Here is a 24,572-nt window from a genome sequence, read left to right on the forward strand (position 1 = left end):
ACTGTAGAAGCTTTCATGAACTGGGTAGAGCTTAGTTTAGCACCAAAGATGGAGACAAAATAAAACAAGACCAAGAGTCTAACAGCCCCGCAACGTTTTTTTATATACCTTTTTTGCATTTTAAAATATATACAACTTTGCTCAAAACAACCCCACTGGGCTTTTAGTCCATGACTTTTCCTAAAATGGTCTTATTCATCTTTCATCTTCACCTTTAAGCTTTTTCTATTGTTGTACTCATTGTAAGTCTCTCTGGAAAAAGAGAATCAGCTAAAAATGTTAATTTGCCATTTAACAAGGTAAAATCCCTCAAAGACATGATCAACATTTAGTCTCACGTTTGCGTCTTCTACCAGACGGCATGAGCGTGAGAAGTTTGTGTATCGGGTGGATAGAGTCCTTGATGATGCTGTGGGCCCTTCTGCGGACCCTTGTGTCATAGATGTCCTGTAGCGCTGGGAGGTCCGTTCCCGTGACGTTCTGGGCCGGCTTCACTACTCTCTGGAAACACTTCATAATAACTGGAGTGAGTGCTGGGTTTTTCTTTGGGACTGGAATGATAGTGGTTGTCTTGAAGCAGGTGGGGACAGTGGCAGTTAAGATATCTGCTAGTTCTGGTGCACACACATTAAGGGCCCGTCCGGGTGTTTTCCTTGCACGGGTTCACTCTCCTCAGGGTCTTGTATACTTCAGCAGAGGAGACCGTTAGTGTTGGCTCCTGTGTGCCAGCAGCAGCTTGGGGAATGCAACATGGACCGTACCTGACTATTTATCCAGGGCTTTTGATTGGGGTATGTACGTATGGGTAACGTGGGTACTATGTTATCAATGCAGGTCCTGATGTAACTAATCACACGTGTGGCATATTCTTCTATGTTTATAGCAGGGTCCGTTTGTGTGGCTCCAGCTTTAAACCCTTCCCAACTGGTGCATGCAAAACAGTCTCTTAACATACATCTTCAGACCACACTTTGACTCTTACCCACAGGGGCAGGAACCCCCCGGGTCCTTGCATTAAAAACCATGAGTTTTTTTTTTTTAATCCTTTTTTAACCTTCTCTTCTTCTACGCCTCTTCCCTGTGCAGCGAGCTGGAAAACGTGCTCTTTGCTTCCCCCCCCTTGCATCTGCTCATTCCACACAGTCCAGATGCAAGGGGTGTTTTTTTTCCAGCGGCCACAGGGGGCAGCAGAGAGCATAGGGAAGAGGCGTAGAAGAAGAGTGGCAGCACTCAAACCGTCTCTGACCGATGGAGGGCGGTAATACGCCTCGAAGCATCGAAACCGCCGAAATTCTCAAATGAAGAAGAAGAAGAAGAAGATCTCCCTACAAAAACAACTAGGACAAGCCACACAAAGGTGAGATTTTTTACTTTATTGCAAATACTTTCACACAATATTATTTACCCGCCTAACAGAAAAGGGTTCAAGGAATCCAGAAAGCTTGTCAGATTGGCAAAATTCGGTCTGGAAACCTTGACCGCTCCTAGTCAAATTTTCCGTACAATAATTTAATAATTAATAATTTAATTAATGCAAGGACTGAGAGATGTGATTCCTTGGCGGCCCGAGAGGGGCAGCAGCTTCCTAGGCATCTCTAGTGATGATGTATACTTGATCCAGAGTGTGGTTGAAGCGATGATGAATGCTGCATCTGGGTGTGGAGTTTACTGGGTGCTGATGATGGTGTCATGCAGCAAGCTATGTGCTGCCGGTGAGTCTGCTCCTCCACCCTCGCTCTTACCAGAACCAGTGAGGTAGATGGAGTAGCTCTGGAACATTTTCTGTCAGCCAGGTTTCCGTAAAAATCAAGGCACGGCACGCTCTCTAGTTTCCCGTTGAGTCGTTAACATGGCTCTTGGCTCATCCACTTTATTTTCAAGCGAGCGGGCGTTGGCTGGGCAGGATACTTGGCGGGGGCTTTAAAAGTTTAAGGCTATAAAATATGCAAAATAGCGGTGAGAAATTTCAGATCAGCGACCAGGCCAGTAGAACATAGAAATGGTTTGATTTTGGAAATGTTGCCCCGGCTGGAAACCCCCCCCCAAAAAACAGTCAAAATGCACACATAGATTTCAGGGCACCGGCTGCACCTTTGAAGATAACTAGTTTATTTTGAATAGAGTTAACATAGTGGAACTAGGGGGAGAACTAAGAGAACTGAGTTATGCCATTAGACCTCTCGAATGACATCAGCCTTGCCCAAATATTGCTTTCGGTTCCGTTTACTGCAGGATTGATAAACCTGGTCTGTTTTTACCTACGTATATTCAAGTCCCTAATGGCACTGGATCTGTTGATTTCTGTAGCCGTTTTCTAGTCTAAGCAGTATTTTTGCTAGCAAGCTAAACACTTAAACACTTAAATTTGTTGTTACACCATGTATTTCAGGCCTAGGACTGCCCTAGCTGCCCTTTTCTTTTCTTTTCTTTTATTTATTTAACCAGGGTAGGTCCAGGCCCTAATGGCCACTTCCAATACTTCATTCGTTTTTTGGGGTATTTTCACCTTAATTGACTGGGCAGTAGAGATTGACAGGACAGAGAGGGGATGACATGCAGCAGAGACACGGGCCAGATTCAAACCCGTGCCGCTGCCTTAATGGTACGCACTCCACCTGTTGAACCACCGGGTCTTTGGCCTCTTCCATGCTTCATTTTTGCCCTAATGTCACACCAGAGGGGCACCTGAGCTGCTCAAATACCCATCTGGTGTGACATTAGGGCAAAAATGACTGAAAAGTGTTTTCTACTGTGGGGACACCCTAGTAAAATATGAGACCCTCACTTTTTTCATCCAAAGGGACATTCGAATGGGAGGCTTCATTTTTGCCCTAAAGGTCACAAGGAAACGTGTTTTTTCTACCATAGGGCCCTAACAGGTAGCTGATGCACTGACTCGCTGTTTACCATGTTGGTCAGCCAGGCAGCACCAGACTGTGTGTTTGTGTGTGTGTATTTGTGAGTGTTTGCACGGATGTGTGTGTGTACATGTGTTGTCTGTTTACATGTGTGTTCACAGTAAGTGTAGGTTGATGACGTCGTGCCATTATAAAAGTATCTTAATAATTGTTTTCATTTGGCAGACCTCTAGGCCAGTGTCATTCTATTCAATCAATTTTGATTTGAAATTATGTTGGTGTTAGGTCAGACTTTAATGAAGGATTTTTTACTTGACAAGTTGATATAAAATGATTTTGCATATTAAAAAATAGACAGTGGTTTAGATTAGAGAAGTTGGCTATAGCCTAGAAATAGACTTAAAATTAACGCAGCAGTCAAGGAAAATAGATAAATTGCATCCTGCAACATCCATCTATATACAGTGAGACTGCTGCTGTGTTTCCCTCAACACTGTAATTATGAAAACAAACAAAAACAGCTATCTTATAATCAATCTCGTATTTCATTGATGGCTTTGGTAAGCTATTGATAGCTAGCATTGAAGTTTAAATTAGGCATGTAGCTTGAGTTGAAGCTAATGTTACTGTGGCAAATAAGTGTCAGCCAGCAGCTCTAGTCCTATTACAGCTGCTTCAGTGGGACGCTCTTTTTCAAAGCTGAAGCTGGTAAAAGACAAGCTCTGTAACAGCTGTGGTGAAGACAAGCTCTCTCTGCTCCTACTGTCCATTACAGTAAGAGGGACATCAGCACTGCCCACACAGAGGACATTCATATTTTCAAAAACACAGTCAGGAGGATTTTGCTTTGAATCCAGGCTGATACAGATTAGACAATTTTTCCCCTATTTTTTCAGTTTTTTCCCCAAATTCAAACCCATGGAATATTTTAAATAAATGGTCAACAGCATTGTCTTATTATCCCTGATGACAATTTATTTAAATGTCAGTTCAGAATCATAAATAAAACATTAATCGTAGAGTAAGTCATATTTATCATAATTATGAGATAGTATCTCATAAATATGACTTACTATCTCATAATTATGACTTAGTATCTAGATACTAACAAAAAAATCTCACTTGATGAAAAAAAGCGGTGGTGGAATTGGGCTTCCATAGCAGTTTAAAGTACTTCTTCGACGACAAAACAAGTCTAAACGTTTAGCATGGGCCAATACCACAATTTCACTGTTGAAGACTGGAAGAAAGTCTTGTTTACAGATGAATCAAAGTTTGAACTTTACAGTTGCAATCGGAGAGCTTCAGGTGTGGGGATGTTTCACCTATTCCAGAGTTGGTGACTTGCACAGGATCAACTTCACATTGACCAAAGAGAAGTACCAATGTATTCTGCAGAGGCATGCCATCCAAAAGTTCCCTAAACGACCCTAAACATGCATCGAAGCTATGCCAGGCCTGTTTGAAGTCCAAGGAAGAGCAAGGAGTGCTGACTTGCATGGCTTTCCCTCTACAGCCATCAGACCTCAACTGCATTGAACATCTTTGGGACAATTTGAAAAGGGCAAAGGCAAAACACACTGCAACATCACAAGACACTCTCTGGGATGCTGTAAAAGAGTGCTGGAATAATTTGGATGCTCAAATTCTGCAAAAAACGTGGATTCGATGAGAAATTTTGACATTCAGTGAATACTAACTACTTATATTAGTGCAAAATTATGTAATCTTGTTTGAGAAATCTCGTTTGACTAAAACTGTGTATTAGTTTTTGATAAATGATGAAACAAAAGAGTTCATGGTAGTTACTCGACATTTGGACCCCACTGTATATCTGAGAACCGTCAGCATAGCAGTGAATAAAGACATTATGTTTGTTGATGATGAGTTACCTATGGTGAGGTGCAAGTTCAACCAGTTCAGTGCTGCTCATCAGTTTAATGCAAGTTTACAAAAAATAATTTCCTGGCCAAAAAAAACGAGGATGAAAGGTTTCATGCAAAAAGTGCAAAGTGCTGTGCAGTAAATGTTTCAGTTGAGAGATCATTTTCAGGGCACTAATTGAGAGAACCACACCAGGGACTTCTGTCTTAAGTGCATCCATTTATTACATTCTTTAGTGCTCAATGTGGTTTTTTTATTTTTTATTTATTTTATTTTTTTATGGTCATTATTTCCGTACTTGTAGCAAATAGTGCTATGGTAATGTTGAATAATCCGACGGGACCTATGGATTTTTGTAAGCATACAGCTATACATACTGTTTGTTGTATTTTTTTAAGTAAGGTGTATCTGCACAGTGATAAACCACAGAAGCTAAGTGATAAAATACAGTGATAAAGTACAGAAAGGGCAGAAAAAACAGATTTGTGCAGATAGGATAAAAAGCCAAGGGGTTTATAAGTAACATCTCACCTCAAAACAAAGGAAACAATACTACTACAAGTACTACTAATACTACTAATAACAAGAAGAAGAACACACAGCGTGGGAGAGCAAGGAGAGAGGATTCAAGGGTTCAAAACTAGCAAAAATGATCAGATTAGGTTAGTTTTCAACTGTTAAACAAATTCTTTTGGGTGTGAAAATATGGCAAAGCTAAAAATCACAGTAAGCAACAATCAACATATTGATGATAATAACATAGTGGTTGGTGTGCTACAAAAATGAGTCAAAGTCCATTGGCTCCCTGCTCACTCCAAGGGAATCTCAACCACTCCTCTTTTCTATAGCTGTCAAAGAAGTGATGATCCAATTTGTCAGAAATAAAAAAGAGTTTTAACATTCAGCATTGACTAAATACCCATACATGTGGCTTTGATCATGTTATCTGTCTATTCATTTTACAGGGTCCAGTGCTGCGAGCCGTGTGTTCGTGCTGAAGGGAGAGGATGTACGTCTGGATGTCCAGAAACCCGATCTTCTGAGAGGAGACTTTATTTTTTTTTCATGGACATTTAAAAGCAAATACACTGTGGTAGGATTACCTTATAATGCAGAACCAAGTGTCCACAAAAATTACATAGGAAGGGTTGAGTTTTCTACTGAAGATTACTCTTTGGGATTGAAGAATCTACAGGAAGCCGACAGTGGAGTTTATACTGCAGAAATGTCTGGGGATGAAAAGCATACAGTTGCTGAACACAGTGTCACAGTTCAAGGTAGGTTCCTTAAAGTTTCAGACTTTGATAGAGAGTAGTACCTGCTGTCCTGTTTCTAAAAGCCTTCAAACCTCTGTCTTCCAGAGCGAGTGTCTCCAGCTGTCCTGACAGTGGGCTCTGTCTCCTCCAGCTCAGACTCCTGTAACCTCACTGTCACCTGCAGCGCTCAGGACTCTTCCATCAACAGCTCTGTTACATGTGACACCCAAACCTGCTCTCAGGAGGGAGGAGAGAGGTCAGAGGTCACGACCTCTGCTGCCTCCCTCTATGTCTACCTGTCCAGAGGCTCAATCATCTGTAACCATAGCAACCCGGTCAGCTGGAGTGAGGACATGAAGAAGATTAAACCTCTCTGCCATCAAGGTAAGACAGAAAGACAGTTCAACATGCTGACACCACAGATTTGAGTTTTAGCTTTACAAATATTTCTTGGAGGCAGAGCTGCTCTTGGATGAGTTAAACGTCAATGGGCGGAGCCAAAGGACCACAATTTTTCACAATGACAATGGCAAACTTGAATGACGAAGAAGGGACTCTGGTCAAAATTCAAATAAAATTACAAATGGCAATAATTTTGAACTTTTAAAAATTCATTACCATTACATTCATGATTGTATGGCTAGATTGCAGTTTCTCAGTTAGCAGCAGAGCACTCGGCTTCATAATATTAGCTTCCTCCTCTCTGACCCTCTGCCTTTTTCACTGGGCTTCAGTCTAATGCAGGGTTTCCAACTCTTTTCCAAAGCTATTGGCTGCTCAAAAAGTCTCCAGAAGTTGGCAGATAAAGTCACACGCTAATTTACATACGAATAGATTTGCTACACCAATTCTGCTCTCCAGCTCTTAGCAGCAGCAGGGGTTTACACTGCGTATGGGAAACTGTGATCAGACATGTTTGGAGTTGACAAGCAGTTTTTGGAGTCAACAAATTCATATTTTTCCCAATGGTCAGAAAAAGTTGTTAAATTTGTCGCGAATTTTGTTGCTTTTGAGAAATAAAGTCACCAGGAGTCTAAAAGTTGCTAAATCTATCAGCAGTCGCCAAGCTGGCAACAGTGGTCTAACATTACTTAGCTGGAAAAACAGTGGTTAAATAAATAAAAAAAAGGTAGATATTGCATTACTACAAGAAACTCATTTAATGCAGCAAGATGTAACTAAAGTTGAGAACAGTATCTTTAAAGTAGTATCATACTCATCAGCTAGTAATAAAACAAAGGGAGCAATTACATTATTTCGTTCCAATCTTCCAATTAATATTGTAGGAAAAGGCAGTGATCAGGAGGGAAGGATTGCTTATGTGAAAACCATTATTGAAGGGGTAAAAATTGCTTTTCTTTCAATATATGCACCCAATATATATGACAATTCTTTTTTTTCATCTCTATATCAAATTCTTCATAAAATGAATCAATTTAAAGTTTTTTTAGGAGGTGATTACAATACAGTTATGGATCCCTTAATGGATAAAACAACTAAGACTAACAATGTATCCTCAAATACTCTTGCCCTGCGAAATTTAGTTTCGGATTATGCCCTTTCGGATATATGGAGAACGCACAATCCTACTACAAGAGAGTATACATTCTATTCTGGTAGACATTGTTCCTTCTCGAGGATAGATTATATTCTAATTTCTTCTCAATTGGTACATCGAGTTCATAAAGCAGAAATAGTACATATGTCACTGTCTGACCACCATGCTAATTTGTGTGTTTTATTGCTAACTGCATTTCCTAGTCGTGCAACACGCTGGCGGTTTAATATCGGTCTTCTGCAAAACATTGACTTTGGTAATCAATTTAGAAAAGGGTTAAGGGAATTCTTATCCATTAATAAAGGCTCTGTTTCTGATGCTAGAATCCTGTGGGATGCCACAAAAGGTTTTATACGGAACAATTAAATTGCGTTTGCTTCTGGTCAAAATAGAAAGCAACTTGAGGAGATTAACAACTTGGAACATTGTCATTCTTCATTAATTCGTCAGCAACACAATAGCTTTTCTGCTGAAAGGGAGAAAGAGCTATCTATGACTAAATTAAAACTAAACTCTCTCCTCAGACAGAGGTCTGAATTTTTAATACATAGAGTTAGGCAATCCCACTATCTTGATGGCAGCAAACCTAGTTTTTTACTGGCCAGTAAACTCCGCAATAACGATCATCTGTCTGTTATATCTTCAGTACAAGCCGAGGATGGCTCTCTTCTGCATGACCCTCAATTGATTAACCAACAATTTAAAAATTTTTACCAAAAATTATACCTAAGTGAGACAGATGACTCATCCGAACTCATGAATTCTTTTTTTGAAGATTTGAATTTACCTCAGCTCTCAACAGATGAGGCTAACTCCTTAGATACAAAAATAACACAAAATGAATTAATTGAATCACTGAAACAAATGAAAAGAATCGCCTGGATTAGATGGCATTCCGCAAGAATTCCATCTTGAGTTCTGGTCGGATCTAGGACCAATTATGCTTGATATGATTGATACATCTCTCCAGAAGGGTTTTTTCAATAGAGACGTCAATACAGCTATCATATCACTTTTATGCAAGGTAGATAAAGACCCCACAGTTTGCACGAGCTATAGACCAGTATCATTATTAAATTCTGATGTGAAATTGTTCGCCAAAACCCTAGCTAATAGATTAGACCCAGTAATATCTAAGCTCATTCATCTTGATCAAACAGGTTTTGTTAAAAATAGATTAGCATCAGACAATGTAAGAAGATTACTCCATATTATACATGCTGCACCTAAGATGTCTTCTCTGCCTGCGATATTATCGATTGATGCGGAAAAGGCGTTTGATCGTCTTGAGTGGAGTTTTCTGTGGTTTACGTTGGAACATATGGGTTTTGGTGGACAATTTATACATATGTTAAAAGTTCTGTATAGTAACCCCTCAGCTATAGTGTTGACTGGAAACCATTGTTCCTCTCCGTTTCCTGTAGGCAGAGGGTCACATCAAGGCTGCCCCCTCTCTCCGCTCTTATTCGTTATATCATTGGAACCCCTGGCTCAAAAAATTCGCCAATCTCAAAATGTAGGTCCTATAGTCGTGGGGAACACACGCCATGTTATCTCATTATATGCGGATGATATTTTATTATATTTCAATAATGTAGTACATGATTTGCCATATAGTAATGGAATATTTTCATTGTTTAGTAGGTTTTCAGGCTACAAAGTAAATCTGAACAAATCCGCACTTTTACTTTTGAATAATGCTTTAGGTTATTCAGGTTTGCATACAGAAATACCAATAGTTTCTCAATTCAAGTATCTTGGTATAGATATTTTCCCTACTCTTGATAAAATTGTCAGCAAGAATTACAATCGTTTACACGACTCTATCGCAAAGGATCTGGAGAGATGGTTCAAGCATAAATCATTATCATTATGTAGTCGAATATCAGTTATTAATATGAATATTTTACCTAAGATTAATTTCCTATCCAGTATGCTTCCTTTACCCTCACCTCCTCGGTACTGGGACAGGATTCAGAGCCTTGTATCTAAGTTTCTCTGGAGAGGGAAACGACCAAGACTTAAAAACACAATACTGCAACAGGGCAAACATTTGGGGGGATTTGGCTTACCCAATTTTAGTTCCTATTATCTATTATTTATGCTCCGCCCTCTTAAAAATTGGTTTTCTCAAGATGCGAACATGCCTTGGCTCCAGATTGAACGCAGTGTGGTTACCCCTTATAAATTGGAAGAACTAGCATTTTGTGGCTTATCCCTCAAATATTGTCAAACAAAATTTGGCCCTATTATTGCCCACTCCATACAGATTTGGCAACAAGTGGGGAAATTAGATAACTGGGAGATGCAGTGGCACACTCAGACGCCAATATTTCAAAATAAATTCCTCTGTTTAGGTGGGAAACCTATTGTTTTCCCTACATGGTCTAGATCTGGTATCCGCACTCTCTCTCACGTTATGGATGATGGAGGCTTAAGATCATTTGAAGATCTTAAAAGCGCATATAATTTACCCAGAACATCTTTTTATTTTTATTTACAATTGAGAGCTGCTTTTCGAAGCTATGGAGTCCCATGCAATAATTCTCTTTCTATACACCCGCTTCTTAAGCTTTTATGTATTAAACCTAAATGTGGGGGTTTTGTATCTAATCTGTATAAAAAGTTACAGGAAGCTACAAGTCTTATAATGGGGGTGACCAAAGTCTGGAATGATGACTTAAAGGATTGGGAGCAAGTTATTAATTGGAAGAGAGTATGGGGAAATATCAAAGCTTCATCACGAAATTTTAACCATCAAATGATTCACTACAAATTTATTCATAGACTGTACTTCACTCCCAGGAAACGTCAACTTCAACTTTGTTCTACACCCATTTGCCCTCTGTGTAATAATAGAGAAATAGGAACCTACTTGCATACAATGTGGCAATGCCCAGATGTGGAGTTATTCTGGTCTCAAGTGGCATCCCTGATGGGAGGTATAATTGGAACTAACGTGCCTTGTACTCCGACTATTTTACTTTTAAATGATGATTTTTCATTATCTCTTAATTTTTCTCAGACAAGATTGTTGCTTCTAGGTATAACAGCTGCAAAGAAAATGTTAATACAGAGGTGGAAGCCCCCACATACACTCCATATTACTCATTGGATTGTCCTGTTTTATGACATAATCTCTCTAGAGCTTTCTATTGCCCAGTCAAATGGGGCCATGGCAAATAAAGTTGAGGTTCTGTCTAAGGCAATGGAGAAGGTTAAATTTATCTATATGAATCAGGTTGGCCAATAATGTTTGGTTCGCTATGCTGAATGTAATTTTTTTTTTTTGTGGAGAGTTATGTGTGTATGTATGTATAAATGTATTTGTATGTATATGGGTATGTGTAGGCATGTGTATGTACATGTATACAGTATGTGTGCATGTACAGTACATGTGTGTATATATTTATTAGTAGTAGTCTTATTATTAGTATTATTATCATTATTATTTGAGTAGATTATTATTTATTTATTTATTTTTTCATTTTTTATTTATTTATTTATTTTTTCATTTTTTTATTTTTATTGATTTATTTTTTCTTTTTATTATTATTTTTATCCCATGCATATGCCTAGGTATTACGTAGGCATGAGTTATCCGAAGCCAGCCAGGGGAGGGGAAGGGAGTAAGCTAGGGTGGGGAGGGGAGGGTGGGATAAAATGTTAGGTTTCTTTATTTATTTATTTTCTCTCTCTTGAATTAAAATGTCCGCAACATATTATGTTATGGAGATGTATGGACACATATGAATGTGATACATGCGGGCATGTGTATATGAATTATTATTGTCGCACCGTAAAGAAACAAAATAAAAATTTGATCACAAAAAAAGAAAAACAGTGGTTCTTTGGCTCCGCCCATTGAGGTTTAACTCAACCAATGAGATTATTTCTGCTTCCAGAGCAGCTCTGCCACGGAGGAATATTTGTAGAATTAAAACTGCAATCTATCACCAACACAGGCTTGCAAGATATTAAGCTACAGTAGCATGCTCTCTATTCTGCCGGGTGATTTGAAGTAGATCTACATTTTCAATCTTGTTTTTGTTTTTATTTACAGATCATAATCCAGATGACCAGATGATGATCATTGTAATTGTGGCAGCTGTTGTCTGTGGTTGCCTACTTTTAATAGTAATTGTTTGCTGTTGTCGAAAGCAACAGAAACAGCCTGTTCTTGGTAAGGCTCAGAGAGATGCTGGAAATTTAACGTGTAAAAATGGATTGAGAGTGTTTCTGGTACATGACACCACACACACAGCTTTGAATGGACCTCAAGACAAAATAATACACTGGAAAGTGTAAAATATGGGACCTTTAAATGGGAATTCACAGCCTTGGCAGAGTGCATGCTTAACCATAGACAGGATTGTGACAAACTTAGGTATGTTATTGTCTAGAAATGGAGTAACTGTTAAGACACACTACATCTGGAACCAATACTATCCCTATTTTACCGAATGGACAAATTACACCAGGGCCATCTTCTGTAGGCCTACCTTTCTAAATCTTATCCTTATACCAGGCGCGGTGGCGAGGGGGCGCTAGAGGGCGCTTGAGCTACCCCTGGAATGAGCCAAGCTCCCCCTAACCACCCCCTGCAATTTTCTTTGGAGAAAAAAATAAATTAAACTTAGGATACAGAATGAATATAACAAGGCTCATTTCTATATGAAAATATAATAAGTTTATTATTTTTTGCAAAAAAAAAAGATCCCACTGACCTCTGCTAAAGTGTGGTGTGTGATTGGTTGCTCTGTTATGTGTTGGAGAGAGTTTTGTTGTGAGAGTCAAAGACATAGGTGCTCAATTAAGTTGCTTAGCTGTGGACTGTGGTGTGTCGAGATAGACCGATTTGTCATTTCTTTAAAACGAGGAAGGGTTGAGGATGGCGAACGTGGGAAAAAAAAGGATAATGGCAACGTGGTGAGGCCTACTAACGTTATCGCTACGGAGGAAGAGGAAGGTGATGGTGGAAGAGGGATCCGAAGTCTCGGAGATTGAGGAAAATTATCCAACTGAAAATGAAAGTGTAGGGGAAACCTGTACGTTGCTCTGCAAGCATTCTCACCACTGGCCCTGCAGATTGTCAAGGTGAAGGACCAAGACGTACTTAACTACAGTTGTAGGCTACCCCACTCGACCATTTGGCTCTCAGCAAAGTCACGGCAGATGCAGCTTTCTATTATGCATGTTGGCATAAACAAGCTATGGAAGCTATGGATTGGACATTGACAGTGTGACTGACTGCTTTGCTGTGAACCACAAAAACATGCGGATCGTTCTGTGACTAGTGAGTAGGGCTGGGTATCGGTACTCGATACCTTTAAGGTATCGACTGAAATAACCCAGTACCAAGTAGTATCGAAACTTCTCCAGTCAAACGATACCTGCATTCGATACTTTTTGTACCCAGATCTAGAAAAAAATGACTATTTGTATGGTTTTGCTCGCAGCCAATCACCGCAAGCGTTCTTCGATTTAATGCGACGTGTGATTGACCCACTACCGCAGCAGCTACAACTCATACAGTCTGTGGTGAAGTCGAGCACGGTGTATGTGACGGAGTTGGCAGTTCAGCGTGCCGAGATGCCACCAAAACGTAAATCATAACAGTGTGATCTTGTGAGTAGTACCATCTACACAGTGAGTTTCCTCAGTTGCTTGCTTTTAGACCATTGGCAATGAGTCGAGTCAGAGCTCGATTTAGTTCTGCTCCACCCTTGCAACTACAAGCTGTCCAGCACAGTCCACTGTACAGTCCTGTCAGTGGTGTGCCGTCCGTCTGTATAGGCTGGTTGTTGTGTAGCAAAACTGGTTGTTATGTAGCGCTGTCTAGAATGGTTCTATTGCTTTTTACTATAGCACATACAATGAATGGATGTGCCTATTTACGTGGCACTGTTTGTTTACATGACTAAATACAGTGATTCATTTGTCTGATATAGCACATTTTTAAATCTTTTGTGTAACGTCTGACTATACACTTGATTTGCTGTGTGCATAGCTGCATAGCCTTGTGTCTAACTGGACTCGGTGTTATATTATATACAGTCTAATAGGCATAGATCTAAATACACAGTCAGTCTTCAGCTCATTGAAGCACGCGCATACATATAATGTTGGGTTGGGGATTTGGCTCCCAATGGAAAAACAGTGGACCCTCCTTGTGTAGCAGTATAGACTAATTCACACCCTAGCCTATTGTATTGTTATTATTATTATTATTATTTATTTATTTTTTATATTATTTAGAAAATGTTAATAATTAAGCTCCCCCTTAGCTCCCCCAGCCACAATTATCTGCAGCCGCTACTGCCTTATACTGTCAAAAAATTTAGTTTTCTCACTTTGTAGAAGAAAAAGGCAAATTAAGGCGTCCCAAGGAAAGGCAAATTAAAGCAAAATGTCATTATGGTACATCATGTCAATACATGGTACTGTATTAATTTTTTTCTAGATAAAGGAGAGAACACGGGAAAAAAAAGAGTATCCTACTCCTGAGTTTAGACTCAAAGTTTTTTAATATCACTTTCCCCGTCACATTGATGAGGATAATTTCAGATTTTGAATAATTTACCAATCAAGCACTGATTTCAAGGAATAGAAAAAAAAGGATCTTTTCAACATTAGAATAAGAATTATGAATTTGTCTTGGTGATGTTGCAGAGATATATCATATCATACAAACACACATGGGACAGGGAGGGACAACAGGACATCACATGTAGTGCAAGAGGACAGTGAAGGACTATAGTGGAATAGACATAATACTAATAGACATAAATACAAAAGAGCATTTTATCACTATGCAGTGTGGCATGCAGTAGGTTGCAGCTATACAGTTGGTTGATGGAAATACATAGAATAAACTCTGAGTCTTATGGAGCATGGATATATTTCCTGAGGCTAAAGTGCTTTAGAGTATAAAACACATGAGCAAATGTATCAAATGTTTAGAACATTAAATTAAGCAGTCAAGAAGTTGAAGGAAAAGAAAGGTAACACTTTACAGTGGCTTTATTCCAGCATATTAACCTAAGGCTGGTGTTTTTTAATGCATTTCTTACCCTCAACAAATATAGAAATACCACACAACATTTTTCTAACAATGTTATATGTGTTTTCCTTCAGAACCCCATTAGAGACCAACCTGTGGATTAGGATTATCCAGTTGACTCTTCAGTCACTTCTCCATCCACCAGCTACAGCACAGTAGAGCCTCACACAGCACCCATGGGACCCACTGAGACGAGAGGCAACAACCAACCTGGAGAGCTTGTATACTATATTTGGAAGGCCTGCCATGCCTTGAAAGAGTCATTAGATTTTCTATTCCATGTACTGTACTTGCACTCATTTCCTGTGTGGATTTCCAGTATTTACATTTCTATAAATTGCAAATTCCACATTGTGCTAAATGTGGCTTTGTGAAATGGTACTTCATGCTGTGCTCTGTATAAAAGTTATTAGGTTAAAATAATCCAATTCAATGTATTACAATAGAGGCTGCACCTTATATTATATTAATATATGTATATGAATGCATCACACACACACACACACACACACACACACCTGACTTACATCTCTTCCTGAGGATGTCAGTGAAGCTTCATGTTTACTGTGATGGAGGATGGTTTTATATACAAGAATGAATCTTCTGAAGGGAGGAACATGAGTAATTATATCTCCAACTATGCTGACTGTGTGCAGACAAACTTATGGTAGTTATGGTAAGGTTTTGAATAAAAAAAATTTCTTGGGTCAAGAGCTCCATTAATCATTTTGAGAATAAAACATTTCACCAACCTAGTGTTTGGCTTTTAGTGGTGAAGCTAACTTTTTCTTCATGTATGGATTGCAGTTTGGGCCTTTAGCACATCAGATTGTTTTCCAAAAAACTATTTTAGCATTAAGCTTGTCTTACAATATGGTAAACTATGGACTTTATGGGAGATTTGTCCCTGTAGAGTAGCACTGGTCTATATTCATGTGCACTGTGCATGTATTGTATAACTATGTATCGTATTAACCTTCTCCATTACTTGCTGGTTCCATTCCCTGGCCATACAGAACAGAAAACGGCTACAGAGTGTCGTGAACACGTGCTCAAAAATTATTGGGCACCCCCTGAGATCTCTGTCTTCTGTCTGCGGTCAGCAAATCATGCGGACAGCGAATCGGATCATACATGACCCCACCCACACTCTGTTCGCTTCATTCGAGTGGCTGCCATCAGGCCGGCGCCTACGCTGCCCTGGATGCAGGACTCAGAGGAGGAGGGCGACCTTTGTACCAGAGGCTGTCCGCCTTCTGAACTCTGACTCCTCCTTAGCCCGTCCCCACTTATGAGGCAACCTCATGCCGGATCATTTTTTACTTGCTTTAACTTGCATTTATTTGCACATTTTGCATATAGTGCCAATCTGCACTTTATTCTTGTTGTTGTCTGTGACTATTTTATGTCCTACTGTGCAAGCCCCTTTTTAATTGCCCCTCAGGGATAAATAAAGTTTTTGAATTGAATTGAATTGAATATGGGTTAGAGGGCTGTTCTTTAGCCTGTGGACGTTTATTCTCTTTCCTGTTTCCCACCTTTATTTATTCAGGGGAGTTTCACTGAGAGCAATGCTCTCTTTTTCAGGAACGCCCTGATCACATTCACACACATTCACACCTGGAAGCTGATCAGTACAACCACAGTCTGATCTGCTGGCCACTGAGCAGCTCCACTGGAGCAGTTGGGGTTAAGGGCCTTGCTCAAGGGCACCTCAGTGGTGGTAATGAGGGAGGGGCAAGCGCTGCTTTTCACTTTCCCCACCCAGATTTATCCTGCCGGTCCGGGGGATTGAACCGACGACCTTCCGGTCACAAGCTCGCTTCTCTAACCTTTAGGCCACCAGTCAACCAGTCAGTCAACACTCCCTACATGTAGGCCTACTGCTCACAGATCAAAATCTTGTCTATTACTGTCTATACATATTTTTATTATCAGAAGACAAGACAATATGGTAATGTAATGGACACTTTATGCACATTTGCCCCTGTGAAGACATGAATACGTTTTCTGTAAAGAAATATGTATATATGTTTATTCAAATGAAGCACTTAACATGAGAATAATTTGCTAATTAAACAACGCAATTCAGAGAAGAACACATAATACAAAAGAAATCAAAAACTAAATTAATATATTACTACTACAACAAATGCTACTACTACCACCACTAATACTAATACTAATATACAGAAAAGTAAAACAAATTATGACGATAATAGCTCTGTTGAATAGTGCTTTTCTTAACAATTACAAAGTGGGCAATTAAAAAAGGACAAAACACAAATTAACAGTTCTAATGCATTGCTGACTCCATTAACAGCCATTAAGCATAAAGCATATTGGACTCCCAACAAGTAAATTGAGAAAACTTCTATAGCAAGCAAAATACTATTTTATATGAGAATTTGCAAATGTATTTCTCCTGGAAGACTGTCCCAAAGTTTAGGTTTGCTGATTGCAAATGCTCGACCACCTTTGACGTTAAAGTAATTTGCATCATTTTCATATCAACAAATGTCCATTTTGCTATTCTCTATCAATGACTGATATAACACAATCACGATTCAACCTGTACCCAGTTCATGAAAGCTTTTACATTTGCTGTTCTAAACACATGGTGTCTGGTAGCTCTTTCCAAGAAAAAATCCTCTGGATCACAGGAAGTGATGCGTTATACATTTCCAGCACCAGCAACAGCAGTTTGTTTTGAATAACCTGAAGAAGAACTGGGTAATTAGCATGAGCAGTGATATCCACCATGGCTGAACAGACAAAGAAAAGAGCGCCACCTGCAGAAACTCAAATTTCATCGACAGAAAATCCAAGGAAAAAATACATCTGTTTGATTGACAGGTGATCTCTGGGAAGTGCAGTGCAGAAACACCACAGCAATGAGCTCTTAGCAATAAAGATGGAGACAAAATAAAACAAAGATGATTTTGTGGATTACCTCTAATCTAGACTAGTAATAGTCGAAACAGCTTTATGTGTAGGTCTAACAACTCAGCTACACCGGCTGCGTTTCTGTTCCGTCCGTTTGGCTCGGATCAGATACGCAGCCATTAACTTCAATGCAACCGGCTGCACTGCCCGCACGTTGATGGGTCTGCTGACGGAGCCGGACCGGAACCGCAACTCTGAATCCGCAAGTCTGGATCCGCAACTCTGGAGATACGCATGGCTTCTATTTTTGACGGACTACGCATCCGTCTGTTCTGTATTTCAGCCATATAAATGTATATAACTGCCAAAATTCATTTATCACCATGTCAGTTAACAAAATAGAGGATACATGAACCAATGTCACTTAAATAAATGTTGGAGATGAGGTTATCCATGGATAGCCGCTGAGAAACCTATTTGGCGACACACTTAAAAAAAAAAGTGACATTATGTTCCTCACGGTACAACTTGAGTTGTTTATGGAGCAATAAGCAAAACTAGACAACTGTGTTCACGTACCCATAGGTAAAATCCTAGATACGCGCAACATAACATACCTCTCTCATGTGCTTTTATTTACCATTTTCTATCACACATGATCATTCAACAGTCACAGGAATATTTTGTTAGGTATTTTCAGCGTATTGCATCTCTGACTCTCACATTCCTTACAACCGGTTGCTTGTACTGTGATGATCTTGGAATTTAACATTAAACTACTGTTGCACTCACTGCAAGTTTCTCTGGATGAGAGCGTCAGCTAAATGCCTACAATGTAAAATGTAAACAGGGAGATGAAAGTTCGGTCGGTGGAGAATCGTTGGTTCACTCGTGCTTTCTGCGCCGGTCCAGCAGGTGGACGCTGATGACGGCCGACACCATGATGATGAGACCGACAGACAGCAGGACGGTCTTCACCAGACAAGCTGAGATCCCAGAGACTCTCTCTGAACCTGGAGCACAACAAGCTGGACAGCAGGTTACTTCATTACAACAATTGTCAACCTACAATGCTGACATATTTAATAGATAGGGCTCCAGACAGGCAAAACCTGTCATTAGAGTAACTAAGCTCAAAAGACCTCCCACTACTAAATATTAAATATACATGAATGAAAAATGTTTCTCAACAGGCTATACACAAAAACTACCCAAGATTCAGAACAGAGAAACAAAGACCAAAGTTATTCAATTCAAATAATATATTCTATAGATACAAAGCACAACAGAAAATGTCCTTAATTTACCAATTTCCAATTTAAGAGGAGACTTTTAAGTGTTTTCCAATCTTTTCCCATTTCTTTTATACCATAGTCTGTTAACAAAGGGAAACCGTTCAAGTTCAAATATTTTCCCAGTCCTTTCTTGTTTCTTCTTATCAGTCCTTAATAGTCTCATTGATTTACAATTCCTTTACACATGTTCCAATACATTCAGTTCAATTTCCAGTCCAATCCAAATTTTGTAGGTTCTCATTGCATCAGAAGCTGGTTTAATCATAACTGTGTTGAATGAATAATGTAAATGCTTTACTTTGTTTAAGCACTTAACCTTTTAGCCCTCAAGTTTTATGCTAATTAAAATAATCTAGTTTAAGCTGTATCCTGTATCCTATAGGCTATTTTTGCATTGAATAACTGCATTCTATTTTGTAAAGTAATAACCCAGTAACTTTAACCATGAGTACATTTTTGAATGAGCTACCTTTTACTTATTTACTTTTTTTTTTTTTTTTTTCTTTTTAAGTAGATTTTTACAGCAAGGTTGATTCTTACTGCCCCATAGCACAAAATGACCATAACACATACTGGGATTTATAGGGTATAACTTTACCCGGTGGTAAAGTTGATATAGATCAAAGATTGTTTAATGTCCCTTTAAACAAAATTTCAGCAAAGTAATGCTACTCTTCACTACTATTTCACTGGGGTATTTTGGTACGCGTTCCACCCCTGCAGCCCAACAAGGTGATTTAGCCATGTTCCAAATTTATTTATTTGCGTAGATAAAAATCCTTAAACACAAAATTAAGAAAAAATACACATTGTGCAGATGAGATCGTAAAAAACATGTCACCTCTAGAGAAACAAAGGAACGACTTACTATGACCGTATGTGTGTTTGTCACAGTGACAAACCAATGACTACCAATAACTCAACCAATCAGATTCTTTTTCCTCCAGAGCAGCTCTGCCTCCAAGAAATAAAACTAAAACTCAAATCTGTGGTGTCAGTGTGTTGAACTGTCTTTCTGTCTTACCAGGGACTTGATGGCAGAGAGGTTCAATCTCCTTCATGTCCTCGCTCCAGCTGACCTGGTCACTATGGTTACAGTAGATTGAGCCACTGGACAGGTAGACATAGAGGGAGGTATCAGAGGTCGTGACCTCTGACCTCTCTCCTCCCTCCTGAGAGCAGGTTTGGGTGTCACATGTAACAGTGCTGCTGATGGAAGAGTCCTGAGCGCTGCAGGTGACAGTGAGGTTACAGGAGTCTGAGCTGGAGGAGACAGAGCCCACTGTCAGGACAGGTGGAGACACTCGCTCTGGAAGACAGAGGTTTGAAGGCTTTTAGAAACAGGACAGCAGGTACTACTCTCTATCAAAGTCTGAAACGTTAAGGAACCTACCTTGAACTGTGACATTGTATTCAGCAACTGTATGCTTTTCATCCCCAATCATTTCTGCAGTATAAAATCCACTGTCGGCTTCTTGTAGGTTCTTCAATCGCAAAGAGTAATTTCTAATAGGAAGCTCAACCCTTCCTGTGTAATTGTTAGAGACTATTGGTTCTGTATTATGAAATAATTGCACTACATTGTATTTGCTTTTGAATGACCATGAAAACAAATGAAAGTCTCCTTTCAGAAGATCAGGTTTCTGGACATCCAGACGTACATCCTCTCCCTTCAGCACAAACACACGGCTCACAGCACTGGAGCCTGTAAAGTTAATAGACAGGTAACATCAAAATCACATGTATGGTTATTATATAGTCAGTATTCAATGTTAAAACACTTTTTATTTCTGACAAACTGAATCATCACTTAACACACAGCTCACAGCACTGAACCTCACAGACAGGGATGACAAGAGATCAGCTGTTGGTTTTTGAAGAATCTGTATTCTTTGTGTTTTTGTTGCTCTTGCTGGCCTTCATTGCAGCATGTTCACATCTTAATAATCAGGAACCCCTGTGCAATAATTCTAATGGTGACGTGTCAAATTAAGATTTCAGCTGGAGAGTGCAATACGGCGGCTTGGTGCAACGTGGAGGTAACTGGGGGTCCCTGTGCTATGTGCTGTTCGGATGTTTATGTGTAATTGGATGTGGTGTGAGTATGTGTTTTATGTGCTTTGTTGTTGTTTATCCTGTGTATGATGTGTCTCTTTTAAAAAAAAACTGAGCTGCTGTGATGCATGACAAATTTTGGAGAGATCTGACAAAGTTTTGTTGTATCGTATCTTTTAGTTTAAGAGTTTTAAGAGTTTTTTCTGTTACTACCTTGCCAGACCCAATGAGTTTGTTTTTAGCAAATGCGTCTCTCACATAATAATATGAATTTATGAATAAAGCATCACTTTTTTCTTCTAAATAAAAACACTTCATAATCACTTCTGTCTCCTGTTTGGGTTAAATAGATGGAATAATGAAAAAGCAAAATTATCTTAAAGCCAACCCATGATTACTGGCAGTAACAGAAATAACTCAATATTTCTTCATGCTTTTCTTCAAAATTGTAACAAAACAAAATCTCCCAAAGTTTTTGGTCTTCTTGGATTACAAATCTCCCAAGTCCAACATTATATTTGAAATTGAGCAGAGAAGAAAATTAAATGAAATCTAATTGAAATTCTACACTTCAGTTGCACATGTGTTTAACTTAACTACATTTTACTAGAATGTAAATGTACCTTTGTGGACTTTCTTTACTGTGATTGTGGATTCTTCAGTTCTGCCCACGGCGCTCAGTGCCGCGCCTCATGCCATTATCATCACCGTCACACCAATAATCACAGTAAAGAAAGTCTGCTCAGGTATCGTTGCTATAATATCTGTTCATAACATTTCAACAGACGGAGGATTCTCATCCTACCTGGTGATTCTATGCAGACCAGCAGTCCCAGGATCAGAAAGATCGACATTATAGAGTCTCACTGTGTAGATGTCTCTTGTGTGGTGAAGGAAGACTAGCTGTTGAACCGATGTACTGAGTTCTGCTCTGCTCTCATAAACACACTGCAGGGTCAACACTTTGTGGAAGTGATAAAGGAACATTCTGCATTTCCTTCTGTTTATCGTGTAAACAAGTAACTTCTCTATTCAAGCCAGTTCCTGTCTGAACTGAATTTTAGAGGAAGAACTAAATATAAAATGAAATGTGATTAATTGCGCAGCATTCATCAAGAAATCTTGTTTTAGTTTCAAAAACATGCTTTATTTTTTACATGCTCAGAAATTACGCTTTTAACATTACTGTGTTTAATTCAAACCGTTAGCGAGACACATGTCTTTACTACTTTAACTCGAGGATACAAAAAAGCCTCTATAAATGTAAAAGGGCATAAAAAACACAAGAAAGGAGAGTACTAGAGAGTACATATTTCAACATTTCCTCATTGTAGGTGACTTTGTTCAATAGGAATCAATGATAGCCGTTAGTCTTTTTTTATTTATTTATTTATTTGTATCTATTCAGTAGACAGGGACCATGCAACATAATAGCCAGAGTTAGCCGTAAGTTAGCTGACGTCTCTGGGCCACAGGCCACAGAAAATAAAAAAAAAAGAAGAAAAGAGAAAGAGACGAAGGAAGGAAAGAGCATTAATGTATAAATATGGTCAAACAGAATACAAATCAATATGTAAATGCTGAGTTGCGTACATGTAAGTCTTTACAGTTGGGTCAAACTTTTTTTCAAAACTTCCACAAAAATCAGCCGTGTATGAAATAAGGTCACAAGACAAAAACACTGTTTGGCTTCTATCTACATGTTTTAATTGCAAATAAGAGACAGCGTAAGGTTGTTTTTTTTTGGCACACTTCTCCTGCACACATCACCAAGAATACTCAGGTGTGCAAAATACTGTTTGAGGCCTGCTTTAGAATCAAATACTACATGTCAGCTTGTCAATAACTACATATATCTTTTCTGAAGAAGTTTATGGAGTTTGATATTAAACTCAGGATGCAACTGAGTTTCCCTGGCTAGTGTTGAACCTATTTAAAGTCATCATATGGCTCATTTTGTAGTAAAGATAGAATGTTTTAAGATAAGATGAAATTTAAATGAGCTCTGTGGAGAAATTATGTCGCTGCAACAGCAAATAGTTATAGGATACAACAAAGAAAACCACAGGGGAAAGGGAGTTTAAACAAGAATGTAGCAGTTTAGGGATTTAGTTTTGTTGTTTGACAGTTTTGTTTCACTTCACCTGTTGAACTAATTTAGAAGTCTCACTGCACTTGCACTGATGATGCCCACAATGAGTTTCCTTCTCACTTTACCCCTCTAAATTTAACACTTCTTGAATTTTCTGGTTACATGTAAGCAGTGCTAAAATGTAATTTTCACACAGAAAAAAAGCCCTTTGTGCCACAATATAAGAAAATAAAAGACCCAAAAGGCCTTTTTACACAGTAATGTTTCTTCCTGACACAAGAAACAACAATGAAATTAACAGAAATTTGTAAAAAGGAAAAAGAGAAAAAAAAAAATAATAATCAGGCTTTTGTTTTTCCTGCAGGCCATGCATCCCTTCTACCAGATGTTATAAACTCACTTTGAGCCTAAAAAAGACAGTTTCCATGCGCTTTTCCACCAAAAAAACACTACAATCAGAAAAACTTACAGTAACAATACAGGGAGAAGAAACTGAGATGGTAAATTTATAGGTATAGTTCTAGGTATAGTTTTAGGTATAGTTCTAGACTCCAAACATAATTTGACAAACATGTCAAAAAGATTTCAAAAAAGCATTTCAAATTGCTTCAAACTAATTAGACGCATATACCAATCAAAGCAGCACAGCTGTACATGCATGCAATGATTTTTTTCACGTGTCTTATTGTGTTACAGTGTGGAGCCAAGCCTCCCTAAGCCTCTTGCATCTTTGTATAACCAAGCTTTAAAAATAATGGATAAAAACCCACGAGATGGCATCATTGTCACATATTGAAGCAGTATAATTTGCTCAGTTTTGATAATTTCATAAAATTTTCATGCCTCAAACTATTTTTGAAATGCTTACAAAACTTGGCAGCAGCTATTCTATGCAAGTTTATCAGCAGGCAAAATTGTAGGATCACCAGGGGTGCAGCAAGTGGAAATTGTAAAATCTGTAAGATTGGAGAAACTGTAAGACCTTCCTTTGGGCAGTCATCTTTTTCTCTAAAGGGCTCTCAGATATGGAATACTCTACCAACTGAAATAAAATTAATCCAACATATTGAGGTTTTTAATAAAAATGTTAAAGGCTGGCTGAAGCAAAATCAGAGCTGTATGTACTTTTAATTATCTCATGACTTTTTGTTTTTTTTCCTTCTTTAAATAATGTTCTATAATTGTATGTAACCTTGATATTTTCTTCCTTTTCTTTTTGCTCTTAAGGAAAGCCTAACTAGGAGAGGAGTTGGAAACTAGCAATAGCTATAATCTCTGTTCGCAGAACATCAGTTGCATCAACTTGTTTGTAACCAGTTGAAGTGGCACTATGTTAATTTGCATTGTCCCTTCAAAAAAATTGTCCCATCAAATAAACTATATAAATAAAAAAATAAAAAAATAAAATGTTCTACTGGTTTTAAGCCCTTTGTGTGATGTGTAACAAACCAATCTGCCTGCAGTTCAAATGAAGATAGGATACAGTTTGTTCCGTAACACTCAGGTCAGAGGCCCCAAAAGATCTCACATGGCCTCCTCCCCGCTCTAAAGGCAAGAATCCAAACATTTAGTCGTCACTTTTTATCTGCTCTCTGTCTCTCACTCTCCAACACTTACAACACAGA

The 24,572-nt window shown here is 38.8% G+C and overlaps 2 protein-coding genes across 2 annotated transcripts; one reads left to right on the forward strand and one right to left on the reverse strand.

Moving 5' to 3' along the window:
- Positions 1 to 1,616: 1,616 nt before the first annotated feature.
- On the forward strand, positions 1,617 to 12,107 carry LOC139928884 (SLAM family member 5-like). Its single transcript, XM_071921594.2, has 5 exons — positions 1,617 to 1,712; positions 5,708 to 6,019; positions 6,104 to 6,382; positions 11,620 to 11,676; positions 12,085 to 12,107. Exons 1-5 carry the CDS (start codon positions 1,637 to 1,639, stop codon positions 12,105 to 12,107), a joined length of 747 nt encoding a protein of 248 aa, XP_071777695.2. The 5' UTR covers positions 1,617 to 1,636.
- Positions 12,108 to 18,267: 6,160 nt separating this feature from the next.
- Positions 18,268 to 21,745, reverse strand: LOC139928922 (SLAM family member 5-like). The gene is made up of 4 exons (XM_071921645.2): positions 21,661 to 21,745; positions 20,194 to 20,505; positions 19,825 to 20,109; positions 18,268 to 18,518 (listed from the first exon to the last, which is right to left on the reverse strand). Exons 1-4 carry the CDS (start codon positions 21,707 to 21,709, stop codon positions 18,391 to 18,393), a joined length of 774 nt encoding a protein of 257 aa, XP_071777746.2. The 5' UTR covers positions 21,710 to 21,745; the 3' UTR covers positions 18,268 to 18,390.
- Between the last annotated feature and the right edge of the window lie 2,827 nt (positions 21,746 to 24,572).

Source organism: Centroberyx gerrardi, chromosome 13 (genome assembly GCF_048128805.1).
Source record: "Centroberyx gerrardi isolate f3 chromosome 13, fCenGer3.hap1.cur.20231027, whole genome shotgun sequence".
NCBI lineage: Eukaryota > Metazoa > Chordata > Actinopteri > Beryciformes > Berycidae > Centroberyx > Centroberyx gerrardi.